General features: G+C 42.5%; 1 protein-coding gene across 10 annotated transcripts in view; it reads right to left on the bottom strand.

The window, feature by feature from the left end:
• LOC131477779 (R3H domain-containing protein 1-like) overlaps positions 1 to 14,994 on the bottom strand; it is a 39,815-nt gene that overhangs the window by 16,668 nt on the left and 8,153 nt on the right. For 6 of the 10 annotated variants that reach the window (XR_009244195.1, XM_058654865.1, XM_058654872.1 and 3 more), the window contains exons 2-9: positions 13,585 to 13,754; positions 10,623 to 10,860; positions 7,194 to 7,211; positions 5,878 to 5,967; positions 2,496 to 2,613; positions 1,536 to 1,614; positions 783 to 842; positions 129 to 269 (exon numbers count right to left, since the gene is read on the bottom strand). Coding sequence is in view for 9 of the 10 variants with exons in the window: in XM_058654865.1 (XP_058510848.1) it covers positions 129 to 269; positions 783 to 842; positions 1,536 to 1,614; positions 2,496 to 2,613; positions 5,878 to 5,967; positions 7,194 to 7,211; positions 10,623 to 10,820 (704 nt within the window). In the remaining variant the exon portion in view is untranslated. The remainder of the gene's footprint in view (positions 1 to 128; positions 270 to 782; positions 843 to 1,535; positions 1,615 to 2,495; positions 2,614 to 5,877; positions 5,968 to 7,193; positions 7,212 to 10,622; positions 10,861 to 13,584; positions 13,755 to 14,994) is intronic. The other 4 variants (XM_058654867.1, XM_058654870.1, XM_058654869.1 and 1 more) reach the window with 4 other exon arrangements.

Raw genomic sequence — 14,994 nt, forward strand, 5'->3', positions numbered from 1 at the left:
GTCGCGTTCCAGCCACTCATCTGTGGACTGATTCCTCGTCGGCGTTTAATGAAGCGGCAGAGAGACGGCAGAGAGAAGGCGGACGCACTGACCACAGCCTCACACGTCCATCACTGACACACACTCACATTCTGGTGTTGGTGGTTTTGTTGATCACCACGGACTTCCCGCTGGGATCCACGTTGTGGTCCATCCCAAAGTAGGCGGCCACTCGGTGTAAGAGCATCCTGTGGTAGGCCGTCATGGGCGGAAACTTCCTCTTCTGACTGCTGCACGCACACACACACACGCACACACACACACACACACACACACACACAACATCATCAACACACATCTGGGCTTTTATTGTGAAATGTACATCTACTCAAAAGAAGGTTCTGAATAAACGGTAATGACACATTTGTAATGACACATCATGCTTTTATTGTGAAATGTACTTGTTATTGGTAAACTGGTGCCACATATTAATATTGATTGATAATATTATTTTAAAAATACTACTCGCTCTTTTTTTTTTTATTCATTATTACACTTCTCAACCTAGCTTCAATTTGAACAGTTACATAGAGACTGTAGTTTTGCATTCATTCCCAGTTAAATATTCAATATAATAGTCAACCAAAATTCAGTTAACCATTATACAAAAAAACATCAATCCAAAGACATCAGTGTGGCTGTTGACATATTTGTATAACATTTTCATGATATATTATTTATTGGGAGTAGTAATATTTCATATAAACATAAATGAAGACATTAAGACGTTGAATATTTCTTACTCGTTATTGCTGATGAAGTCCAGGATGTCCTGCTCCAGCTTCAGAAGCATGATCCGATCTCTGCAAAACAATAAAAACGTCACTCTTCTGCTTCTTCTGCTAACATGCTGATCAAAGTTTGGTCCATTGTTTGCCAAAATTCTGCAATATTTTTATGAACTGGAACAAATTCTCCAGCTAAAGTTACAAAGTTACGACAGGAGGTTCCATCAAATCTAAGTTTATCTAAGTCCAACATACAGTACTGGTCATTTATAATCATCTGATAATTTAACATTCATGTTAAATATGGATACATGATGTTGTGTAGATGATGTTGTGCAGCAGTAGTTGTGTAGCAGTAATTGTGTGGATGTAGTGTAGCAGCAGTTGTGTAGCAGCAGTTGTGTAGATGTAGTGTAGCAGCAGTTGTGTAGCAGTAATTGTGTAGATGTAGTGCAGCAGCAGTTGTGTAGCAGTAATTGTGAAGTTGTAGTCTAGCAGTAGTTGTGTAGCAGCAGTTGTGTAGCAGTAATTGTGTAGATGTAGTGTAGCAGCAGTTGTGTAGCAGCAGTTGTGTAGATGTAGTGTAGCAGTAGTTGTGTAGCAGCAGTTGTGTAGCAGCAGTTGTGTAGCAGTAATTGTGTAGATGTAGTGTAGAAGTAGTTGTGTAGCAGTAATTGTGTAGATGTAGTGTAGAAGTAGTTGTGTAGCAGCAGTTGTGTAGCAGTAATTGTGTAGATGTAGTGCAGCAGCAGTTGTGTAGTCGTGTACCTGGGGTTGCTCTTCAGTGTGTTGACCAGGAACTCGTGCAGGTCTATACCAGTTGAATCAGTGTAATCTTGACTGGAGTCTGAATCAGAGGCGGAGACAAAGGTCATGTGGTTTCCTTTGATACTTTGAAAGTTTCCGCCTCGTTAACGAAGAGCGGGCGTGACCATTGATATGCAAATGAGTCAGCTGCTCGTTCAGACACGTGTGAGGTTCACAGGGACGTGGCTTGACCCTCACAGTTCAGGAAGTGGACGGATAACGACGAGGACGCGGCGTGTTTGTGCAGCGCTCTCTCTCTCTCTCTCTCTCTCTCTCTCGCTCCCTACGTCCGTCCCTTTTTCTCTGCCTCTCTCTGTGGGCGTCGGCATGCTATAATTGGCCGCCGCCTCATCAGGCGTGCAGCTCCACAGAGGGAAGCAGACACCTCCGAGCGCCTGTGGGAATCTGTATAATTGCTTCACACCTTCAGCTCCTCGCAATTAACGGAATCACGCCAATTATCGGCCCGTAATGAGATATCGTTTAAAATGGAGGAGCAGCTACTGGTCAAACTGGAGGGCGGAGAAAAGAAGAAGATTTTCCTCATGACGAGCTCAAGCATATAATCATTAGAGGGCTGTAATTTCACCAAGTGACAGGGATTGTATGATAAGTATCATTAAAGCATTTGGCTTCAGCGCTTCCGCTTCCACTGTTGCCACGGATACGCCAGTGATATGCCAGTGATATACCAGTATATACACACACACACACGTAAAAATATGCATGAAAGTTGTTTTTCTGCAGGAGGCAATGTTTGCCAATGAGGCAGCAGGTGTTTTAGATGTAAAGAAACCTCAAGCTTTACATTTGGATTGAAACACAGCAGAGACGTTTAAATGTCAACAATATGAGGTGAGAGGATCATATTTGTCATTAAATTGGTGGAAACACGAGGGAATGATTTTCTGCTTGGCTCACCTCTCGACAGGCGTTTCTTCTGCGTCTGCGTCGTCTTCTCGGGTTTGTCCGCCGCGTCGCAGACGTCGTCCGCCTCGGCGCGCTCCTCCTTCTCAGGCGGCTGCAGGTGGAATCCATCCTGTGCACAACAGGAGAATTCATTCAAACACCTGGAGGAGAAGTCAGCTGTGGTTTCACACAGGTTAACGAGAGGCCGCCGCCCACAACACAAAAAAACAAACCACTCTCCTTCCTGTCGGCTGCCATGAAATCCAAAATCACTATGGCAACTAATCTGGCAGATTAGCTTGTTTTTATGAAGCCACCTGAATAAAACATGACACTGAGCCTGGGAATCAAACAACGCAGCTCATTTCATTTGTCCTAATCCAACTCAGGCTGCTGAGGACACACTGCACACACACACACACACACACACACACACACACACACACACAACGACAGTGTCTGTGATGACTTCTCTCAGGTTTAAAGGCTGTTGCAGTGATATAATCACACTTATTACACATAAATGATTTACATGCATGAAATTGACAAAATCATGTATAAAAAAAGTCTAATTATTTATGTTATAACTGAATTGTGGTCAATGTCTTTGTTTCTAACACACGTAAATAAAGAAATTAAGGACTAGTTGTTTGGTCCATAAAATTCCATAAAATTACAATTAGACACATTATTTTCTCCATGAATCGATTAATTTTTTTGGTTTATTAAACTGAATTTATTCAACTTTTTTTGCTAATTCTTTCACAGAAACCGTGTTAAATCTCTTTTAAAGTGTACGGATGCTTTTATCTGTGCGTTTAAACCAGAACAGAAATGAAAACGTGATTTCTTTGTTACACAGAGCAAAAGAAACCAGAAAATGTCGCTGAGAGTTTACAAAACTTGTTTTAATGATTAAAAAAAGCGAACGGAGCGGTTGACGGTTAATTGAGTCGTGGTTTTAACGTGAGATTTGTCAACGGAATCATGTAAAAAGCTACATTTTCTCCCACACACACACACACACACACACACACACTCACTCTTGACTCACTTGCTTTTCACTCAATTCGACAAAGAATGAAAAGCTGAATAGAGGAGAGAGTGAGGCCACTGCTGCTGCTGCTGCTGCTGCTTCTTAAGTGGATTAAACTCCACTCTGGAAACATCACACAGTGTGTGACCAAGTGAAGGGGTGAGTGAGTGAGTGAGTGAGTGAGTTTATGTGTGTGTGTGTGTGTGTGACCCAGCAGCTCATAACCATAAAAGGTCAAGAGTGTGTGTGTGTGTGTGTGTGTAACAGCTGCGGAGCCTGATAATGAGACGCTGCGTTTTTAAAGACGCTGTGATTATATGTGAAAAATGTAATATGCTAATGAGAAACGGAGGAGAGACTAATTGCCTGAGCGAGTCGTGAGAGGAACGTGAGAATGAGTGTGTGGAGGTGACAGCTACACACACACACACACACACACACACACAGAGAGAGAGAGTGCGTGTGTTTTTGTCTGGTCTCTCTTTGGCGATGTTTGCTACTTAACGCCGCCCTCGCCGTCACTCGGCGGCGTGCAGCTGTTGCGAGCCGCCTCATTTGTTCCCCGACATCCATTTACCTTCAGATAAAAGAGAAGCGGCGAGAAAATGACGGCCCTGCGAATACGTAATGAACGCGCGGCTGTCAGTCCCAAACAAAACCAAACCACAACGACACGCCCGCCGTGATTTGTCCACTGATTGGAAGTGACAGGAAGTGACAGGCGTGAGCGGCGTGGAGCGCGAGTGCAGGTGTGGACGCGGAAATCCAAAAACAACGCTTGTAAAGTGTGAAGAATGAGAAATGTTTAGATTTGATCTTTATTGCTTTCTTTCTTTCTTTCTTTCTTTCTTTTCCCCTCCAGGTTAGTTTGCCGCAGTACGGCGAGTTCCCGCCCCAATAACGGCAGCGTGCGCATGGGGGGGGAAATATTGGGAGTATTGAATTAAAGTGCTCCACAGCTCTGTGTTCTCTCTGCAGCTGACGTGTGTGGAAATTGTAATTTCCCCGACATGATTGATGGCAGTAATACGAGACGTCGTCGTGTGTGAGACTGTGGCGACGAGAGCGTCGCCCTCTGGTTACGACGCCCGCTGCTGACTCTGTGTGTGTGAGTGTGTGTGTGTGTGTGTGTGTGTGTGTGAGTGTGTGTGTGTGTGTGCGTGAGTGTGTGTGTGTGTGTGAGTGCCAGGAGCTGTGCAGAGTGGCATGTAATAGAGAGACTTCAATCTACGCGCTCTGTTTCTGATGACGTGACGTTTCCCCTCGCACGCTATTTAATCACGGCTGTCAGGACGAGAAGAAAAGACAAGAAACTGTGCAAAAAACTGTGACACCGACATACAGTCCTAGTGATTTGTAAAAATGTTGAGTAAAAACACGTTTTTTGTAATTTTACAACATTTCCTTCTGCTTTTCTGCTGATGAAAATCAGTTTTTTTAAACTTGTCTTGTTTTATAAGATTTTAAGAGTTATTTGGTGATGGAAGTGTGTTTTTGGGGCAGAAGCTGATTATCTGTTTCTGTGTCTGATTTTTGCTAATAAGCTAATATCCAGTATGTATGTATGTATGTATGTATACAGGGAGGAGGAAGTGAACTGTAAAATCTCATTATAGATTAGATTCAGCGTCTCTAATCTAAAAAAAAGACTACATTTAATAAATGTATTGGTTTAATAAAACATAACTTAACATTTGCCAGCGACAGACTCCTTATATAGCCACTTCACCCCAAAAATACACAGTTTCCAGAGATAAATAATTGTGTTATCCAATCATGAGACACACAATAAAAGCCCTGCACTGTTTTTTTTTTTCCGTGTTTTAGTCAAGAAATAAAAAGAAAATCCATAATATTTTCAAAGCAAATATCTCAGTTAATTGTCAATTTCTCACAGACAGAATCTCTTCCAGTTCTTATTTTTTTCACAATAAAAGCTCTGAATTCTGCATGAAATTGACATTTTTGTGAAGATTATCGTATCCACCTCAGAGTAAAAACACGTCGTAGATCATTGGTGGCGAACATCACGACTAACTGGAAAACGGCGTAAACGTGGTGAAGGTGCAAAGTCGCAGAATTTGGTGAAAAATGTGACAGAGAGCCAACAGGTGGTCACACTTTCACAGAATATGACATATTATGACATAAATATGGATATTTTTACTGTGCACAGTTCTATTAAAATAGGCACAGTTTCATGGGAGTTTATACTTCATGTTTGAATTAAAATACTAAAGAAAACCAGCTTATGGTCTCATATATGGTATGAAAACATCCAGATATGACATGGAACCATGTTAAAAAAGTAATATGGTGATTAGACTGGACGTCTCCACAGTGAAGGGGGATTTTTACCTGAGGAGCTGCTGACGGCTCAGGAATAGAACAAGGGAAGGATTCTTCACACACGGCCAGGCTCCGCACCAGCTTTAGCCTGGTGCTCGACTAAAGGGGGACGGAGGGAGGAGGTGAGGTGAGGGAGGGAGGGAGGGAGGAGGTGCAGTTAAAACCCCACACACACACAACTGCATCAATATGATCACAGTGACAAAGCCAATCCCAGGCAAACCAATCACACACTGTTTCCAGCTGACACATGAGTTCATGAGTGAGCGACACGAGCGCACAACAACAACGATCGCACACTTAAATACACAGAAATAAATAAATATAAATATAAAACAAGAGTTAGCGAGCAAAACAGCAAACCGCTCCAAAATTCTTCATCATCACAATATCAACATGCGCAGCGCACAATTAATATATCACAAAAACTGCCATAAGTGTGGATTTATTTCACCAAAAACTGCCGTTAAATAAAAACCTAACGTTGGTTTGGTTCCGCTCGGGTTTTTCCTTCTTTTATGAGTGCATTTCACTAATATTTGGTTTCATTTCATGAATTTCACCTTGTTTTATTGTGAAAAACTTCATGTAACTTTGTTTTGATAAGTGTTATATATAAAAATGAAAATTATTATTATTACTTAATTATTACTAATTAATTTAAAAAAAGTAGCATTAAATGTAATGTTTATTTGTTTTTACTCTATTTTACATTTGTCTTTTCATTTGTTTTTACTGTATTTGATGTTTTTAAATGTTCTCATATGATTTTATTATAGTTTATGTCTTTTAATTGGATTTCACTGCAATTTGAATGGATTTAAATGATTGTTTTGCACCTGAAACCCTGATTAAATGTACAGTTTTTATACTTTTTTGACACATTCAAACCCGTGTTGCCAGTGTAATATTAGGACAACACTGTTTTTTCTATTCCGGCTTATTCAGTGTAACAAAGAACAAATATGAATTAATTTTTTCACTGCACAAATCGTTTAAACTGTGTATAAAATGTACGATGGTGATTATTTTTGTTTTGAAAAGATTAAAATTAAACAATAGGCATATTTAAAGTAGTTAAATTATGCTTTTAAGTCATTTTTATACTTTTTTCACTTGGTTTGTTCATTTAACGTCACATCTGCAGTTTTCAACACCGTTTCTCTCATATCATGCAGCTCTCGTGATCAGGCACAACGCAGAAATCCACAACAACAACAACAACAACAACAACAACAACAACAACAACAACAACAACCACAGCAGCAGCGGAGACGGCGGCAGCGTCCGTGCACGCCATGCAGCAGCGTTAGGATGAAGCGTACCTTCGAGAACTTCACAGGCTGTCCACAGGAGGAGGAGGAGAAGACGACGAGCAGAGAGGAGGAGACGACGAGTACAGAGGAGAAGCGGAAACAAACCACAAGACGTTTGGAATCAAACTTTTATCAGAAATAAAGTGGAGGAGTTTGAATTAAATATGACCGCGCGGCCTACATTCAGTGCATTCACAGGAAACTTCCCTGCTGTTGTGTGTGTGCGTGTTTTGAAATTTAGACGCAATGATCTGCAGAGACAGAAGGAGAAAAATCACACTTTTACTGCGAGCACTTCAGTTCATTTGTGAGGAGCATATGGTTCCAAAGTGGCTGCACTGTAGGGCCACTTTCTCTCACTCACACGTGCGCACACACACACACACACACACACACACACACACACACACACACACACACACACACACACACACACACACACACACACACACACACACACACACACACACACACACACACACACGCGCACACACAAACACACACGGCTGCGAGTGTGTCGGGTCAAATGTTTGGTTGCTTCCAGCTCCGTTTAACCGTCATGTGACTCACACAAGACTTTACACACCCCTGCTCCTCTGTGTGTGTGTGGAGGGGGCGGGGCCACACATATATGGGGACATGAGACAAGATACGGTCATAGAATTTGGATAATAAAAGGTACGTGTGATGACTTTTCCTGGTTTTAAAAGGCTGCTGCACTGATCATTCTATTTATTAGATTTTGATTAAAAATACAAAATTATATTTTCAGTTATTTGTGTTAAAGCAGAATTTGACCATTATTTCATTGTTTCTCACACGTAAATGTTTTTTTTATCTGAAATGAAATGTAATAATAATAATAATAATTAGTGTATTTTAATTATTACAGCGTGTTAGAGTCAAGTAGAGTGTTAGTTTATCTCATAACCATCAGGATATAGACTTAAAATATCCAGATATTATTTATAAGACATATTGTGATATATTTATACACATCGATATCAAATGATAGAAAAAGTATGAAGTGAGATTTTATTTAACCAGGACGTAACCTTGAGACAGAAATCTGTTTTTACAGAAGCTCCGTTTCTTATTTATTTATTTACTATCATGTACATGTCCATTGTGTGTGTGTGTGAGACGTCGTCGATGAAGTTTTTATCTCGTCACACAATCGGCAAATCACAGCAGCTGCAATTTAGAAAATGTAAAACTCGTACATTTTCATCTTTCACTTCTTTTTGAAAGAAAGAAAGCAGCTTTGTTTTAAAATGCGGTTTTCAAATGAAAACACAGTCGTGTGGACGCAGGTGAAAGTGTAACAGTCCTATGCTTTCTGATCCCAACACACACACACACACACACACACACACACACACACACACACACACACACACACACACACTCTGTCCTTCCCACCTGTCCTCTAAAAATCAAAAGGACAGCCCCTCCCCCTCTGAGCTCGAGGGCCAAATCACAGCTATAAAAAATTGAAATGGACCACTGTTCTCACGTCTCCAGCGTCTGTGACCTGCTCCTCTGTCTGTTTCAGGTAATGTGGGAGTGGGGGAGGGGGGAGGAGGGGGGGTGCGAGTGCACCAATACACCAGCTAATTGAGCGGCGTAGGGGCCGGTGGGGAATGAACAGTGCCGGCAGAGGAGGAGGAGGAGGAGAAGGAAAGGGCTGAAGTCAGCAGAAGTAGGACGGCCACCGGCCACCTGTCCTGCTGCAGAGGACGAAGCTGCAGAGCTGGAGGCAGATGGTGCCAAAGTCAACCAGTCCCATCACAAACGCTCCACTGCACCCCCCCCCCCCACACACACACACACACACACACACACACCTCATCCCAGCGACACTCGCCTCCTCCTCCTCCCCTGCTACCTATCCTTGTTCTCTCGCTCCTCTGTTCAGGCGTTCTGCCGCCGCCGCCGCCGCTCGTAGACGGAATTAGCTTCACCTCCGCCACGGCTGAGAGACTCCAGCAGAAAGGTCAGGAGCTTCAGAGCCGTCGAGCTCATGTCGGGGAGTTTCCCACGGACATGGAATAATTATGTCAGGGGGAGTTTTTTAAGACAAGACTGAGAGGTTACAGAAGCGCTCGCTGTCAGTTTAGAACAAGAGTTCAGGTTCAGCAGGAAACCTCGCTGCCAGCAAGGACACGAGAACAAACAGAATCTCACCTCACACCTCACACCTCACAGAATCTGTGATATCTAAAGAACACGTTCACGTCTTTATCTCACTGTGAGACAGACTTTTACAACAGGAAACTCAAGTTTGTAAACCACTCACTCTCCCACACCAAACCCCACAGAGAAAATCACTGCTGGTCCACTGCTGCCTCGTGTGAACACTTAGTGTCACCAAATTACATCAAAATGCAAGATTTTAAATGGCGAATTAACAAAATATGACACATGAACTCAGTGATGGAGGCAGCAGTGGATCAATGACTCCTGTGTGCTGTGATGTTAAAATCAGTGATTTTCTCTATGGGCTTTGGTGTGGGAGAGAAACTTCAGTTTCCTGTTGTAAAAGTGTGTCTCACAGTGAGATAAAGACGTGAACGTGTTCTGATGACTTGATCGTGATCGTAGACTTGAGTTAATACCCGTCTGTGATCAACTCTCCCTTTCTGCTCATGTGAGGAGAACGATCGCCTCCTGTCTGCCCTGTTCTTCTCCCTCGCTCCCCCCTCGCCCTCCTCACCCTCCTCTCCCCCACGCTGGTGTCATTCTGTTCCTCGGGCAAACGCAGACACAGGAAGCTGGCGGATAAACCAGGGTTTGAGCTCCAGATTATCTGCTTGCCTGACTCGCTCGCTCTGCCTTCCTCCAACCACACGGCCAGACTGGCCGCGATCCAAAGACACAATCCTTTCAGCTTTCGCCTGGATTCTGTTGTCTTGACCACACTTTTACAGAGATTTGTGCTTTTATTTGACTTTTCGTTCATTTCCTCTGCGGACACAAACCAGTCAGCACCGGTTTGACTCTGGCAAATTAACAAGTGCACATTATTTTCCTTGGTCCCACAGCACTGACACAGAGATCTAATTAATTAGCGCTTTATTTGAAAGTGATCTCAGCTGTCCTGAATCCCCCGGTGGATCTCACAGCTTAAACGTCTCCGTAGGAAACGGGAGAGTCGCTCTAACAGCGGGAGAGAGGATTCTTTAAATGACCTGCTGGAGGAAGCGGAGCGAAGCCGAGCATCATTATTCCAGCCGAGACTCTTCAGGAATCAGAGTCCCGGCTGGAACAGGTGGAGAATGTGCCGGAGCGCTGCAGGTGACAGCAGCTCCTCAGGGCACTTTGTGTTTGACGCTGACTCTGGGTGAAAGTTCACGGAGACGAGTGCGGAGAAAAGTGAAAGTATCTGCTCAAGTGTCAAGTGCTATCAGTCACACATGAGTGCATCAGTGTCTTTACCTGCTGCTGCTGCTGCTGCTGCTGCTGCTGCTGCTGCTGCTGCTGCGTGGTCGTCGTGTCCCTCTTCGTGTTGCAGCTCTGGCTCTGATCTGACACCTCAGACTTGGCGGCGTTTTCCTTTGGAGACGGCGGCGGCGCCGGGTCGGGGACGTCGGAGAGCTTCGTCGTTTCACTGTCAGCGGTGTCGGACATTCTCATCGCAGAGTCTTACAGGGAGGAACAGGCAAAGAGAGAGAACCTGCAGGAGAGGAGATCACCTGTGAGCAACTCAGTCTAACTGAGACCAACAGAAAAACACCAAATTATCTCAGGAATCCATTTCTGCTCAGGAGCAGGGGCTGCAAATAACCACGATTTACTTTTCTCGGGTTCCCAAACCTCGAAATGTTACAAAAATGTATTTGTAACATTACAAATATGACTTTCATGACCAAATATAGGACAAATATGTTGACGTGTTAAATAAAATGTGTTGTAATACATCATTTACATGAGCAAAATGTTACAGAAATGTGACTTCAATGAACAAAAATGTTACAATATTACAAAAACATTGAGTAATGTCACAAACACATGATGTAAATGATCAAAGAAATGTAACAAAATGTTGTAATGTTACAAAATCATGACTCACATGACCAAAAATATTAGGAAAATGTTGCAATGTTACAAAAAAAACTACAGTCAAGTTTGTTACCGTACAAAGTTACAAAAAGTTGTCATTAATAACATGAGTTCCAGTTTTTTTGGGGGGCGGAGCTTTGAGGGGACGTATCCGGTGAAGCAGCGACGCGCTAACATGCGCGATTTTAGACCTTTAAAGTGTCTCAAAAACACAGTGAATCTCAAATAACATCGGCTGTAAAACGGTGAGTTTGACAACATTTTTCACGATTTATCCAGATAACGAAAAAAGTCCCTGCTGCTGCTGATTGTGTCACATGACTTGCTTTGTAGGGGGAAAAAAACAACAACGAGTGTTAGAGGCATGACCTCGCCATGTTGAAGTCACGGTGTGAGTTCATCCTGCTGCTACGCCCTAATTATGCAGTTAAGACCCCATACAGAGACACACACACACACACACACACACACACAGAAGCAGGGAGGGCAGACATCTGGTACATGAGAGCTATGATTAATAGGTTAATTAGAAACGGGTTCATCAAATTCACTTTGTACAAGAAAACTGGATCCACACATGACACACCTCCCTCTCTGTGTGTGTGTGTGGCTCCGCCTCCCTGCCTCACAGTGATCACAGTCATTTTCCTATCTGATGGCTGAGCAGCGTCGCGGCCGTTTGAGGCCTGATTGTTTATCTTTGTCCCAAAAGAGCTGAGACAGCGGGCGAGCGAGCGGCAGCAGCCCCCCCCCCCCCCCTCTCTCTCTCTCTTTTGTGTGTGTGTGTGTGATTCCCTGGTGACAGAGTAATTGACTCGTGGCGAGGTCCGCCGCTCTGCTGAGAGGGTGAACGTAGTGGCGGCTCTGGCTCTGGCTCTTGCTCTGGCTCTGCAGAGTCAGATGTTGAATTTCAACGAGCTGTCAAACGTTTGACAAAAGCATCGTTCGTTTGTTTGTTCGTTCGCTCGTTCGTCCTGAAGGAAAACAGTTTTAATTCTCCGGGAGCGCGGCGCACACGCTGACATTTAGATTTTTAGTCGAGCCTCTGGAGAGAAGATATTGGGAAATATTGGATCGCTGTTCATTTATTCACGAGGGTTTCATCACGAGAACGTTCACACAAATGTGTCCTCAGACATTGATGCACTGGAGTCTCTGCGTAATTGCTCAGACTCCCCCGATGTTTCCACTGCCTAATAATAATAATAATAATAATAATGATTATGTATAATATATAATAATAGTGCTGTGGATGATTTGATTCTCACATTAAAAAGACGTCAGAGTTGAGAGGAAGTGCAGTGAGCTCTCTCTTTTATTACATACATACTTCATATATAAAGACACATTATGGATGACAGCCACAGAGCGGTGGATTTCATGGTTTTTAATCATCCGTCTTTGACTGTTCGGTGTCACTATTACATAAATATTCATACCTTTAAGTTTTCATCGCGCTGTCTTTAATATTTCTAATGGCATCTCATCGTGTTTAAATCAATATCACATTAAATATGGAACTGAGGATCGACTGTAGACACATTACAATAATCACTCCAGAGTATTTCATTTAATTTGTTTTAATGTCTTTAATGTCTAATTCCACAATACTGATAGAGTGTTTTAACCCCAAAGACACAAAATGTGAGAAAACAGTGCAAAATATTGAAATAATGATGTTTTTGATCACAAACTAAAATGATTCAGTTTTAATAATTTATTTGTTATTTGGAGCAAAAAAAACAGAAACAATTCACATTTAAGAATCAGCAAACTAACATTTGCAGAGTAACTTGGTAATTGTTAAATAATCAATTATTGATCATTGCAATCTTAAATTTGTCAACAATAATTGCTTTTCTTCATTTAATCTAGTTTTATGTTGATGGATCCTGAGATTTAATCATATCTTGTCGTTACAACGATGATCGTTTGTTTGAAACATGAACAGATAATAAATAATTATGTTTCTCAATGATTTCTTTGTTGCATGGAGCAAAGAAACCAGAAAATATTCACATTTAAGAGGCTGAAAATTCACTGAAACTGGATTACAACAAAACATAAACAGATTATGAAAACGATGACCACGATCAACCACTTTGAAGTTGTTGAAATGTTCCTACCTGAGAAAAATTAAGTTTATTTTCAGTTTACTGTAGATTCTCTTGAAGTGATTTGTGTTTAACTGATATTTATGTCATCATTATTGAATCATTATTAATGCCATTTAAATACCTCCTTTTGGCCAAGTCATATTTACAATATTGCACCACATTTGTCTGGATCATTATCTTGGTGTTCGCAGCACAAAGGGTAAAATAAAGAGTGCACGTACTTGAAAGGAAGCCAGTGGCGGTCGTAGCGGAGGAGGATGCGGCTGCGGATCGATGAGGTCGATGAGGCGGAGCCTACCGTTGCCAGGCGTGGAGACTTCTTTGCCCATGTCTGCTTCAGCTGCTGCGGACAGCGAGCGGGGCCTGCGACGCCCTCATGACCCCTGCTGACCTGCCAATGAGACGAGAGGAGAGGAGGGTGAGCGATGCGGCCTCGGGGTCGCGGCCTCGGGGTCACGGCGACTGACAGCAGTCAGGAGTGTCAGCAACTCTGGAATATCTGTGCCAGTCAAAAGTGAAGCATGCAACTGTGTGTGTGTGTGTGTGTGTGTGTGTGTGTGTGTGTGTGTGTGTGTGTGTGCGTGTGTGTGCGCCATAAATAATGGATGAGCAGAGAGAAGGCACCGCTGCCAACCTCGTAAAAAAAAAAACAAAAAAAAAAACAGCATTAGGAATTCAGAGAGCGGAGACAGAAGAAGAAGAAGAGAGTATTTCTCCGCTGCTGCTGTTTGGTGCCACACACACATTCACATCATGTGTTTTCCAGAGAATTCCTTCATGGCTCTGTAGACGACAGGCCCACACTGGTCACACCGAGCTGACGTTTCTCACAACAACAACAACAACAACAACAACAACAACAACAGAGCAAAGTACTGACTCTGACACACGGACAACACACTATTTTTATCACGTATCGCAATAAGTCGGTTGTGGGGAATTCATCGCCAACATACAGTCCTAGTGCCACAGGTCATTTTTTGAACGACCTATTTGACACAAACATTTTATCATAACGTGATTTCAGTGTGTTTAAGAGCAACGGTTTTTACAATTACTGCCAGAATCGGATGGATTTTCACATGTGTTTTATTTGCCTTGTGTGAGCGTTTACATCTTTTATTGATTTATTGTGTCTTTTATTTATTCTCTGTACAGTGTGGTTGTTTTAAAAGGGGCTTACAAATGAAGTTGGATATGGATATTATTTGTCACATTTCAAAAAACAAAACACAAAAATAGACAAATAAGGACAAATGTCAGTATTAATTTAAAGGAAACATAAGAATTAATGTTACTAATTTTAATTTGACCAAAACACGTCACTTAAAGAACACCCAAAAATTCTAAATGTCCAAAAATATTTAATAAAAAAAAAAAAATGACTAGCATTACTGAAAACATGAACATGAGTTCGTGGAATGACTGGAGAGATGCAGCGCCCCCTTGTGACACTTCAAAGTCAATCACTAGGTCTGTGTGTTGGTGAGTTATATTAACGATTTTCTATATTCAGGATTATCCTCAGTGAGTGGACGCCGACCATGGTGCCCCGCTGCTGTGTGTCATGGCCCCACCTCCCTCCTTCCCTCCCTCCTTCCCTCCCTTCTCGACCCCCTACATGTGCCTAA

Source organism: Solea solea, chromosome 2, assembly GCF_958295425.1.
Source record: "Solea solea chromosome 2, fSolSol10.1, whole genome shotgun sequence".
Lineage (NCBI taxonomy): Eukaryota > Metazoa > Chordata > Actinopteri > Pleuronectiformes > Soleidae > Solea > Solea solea.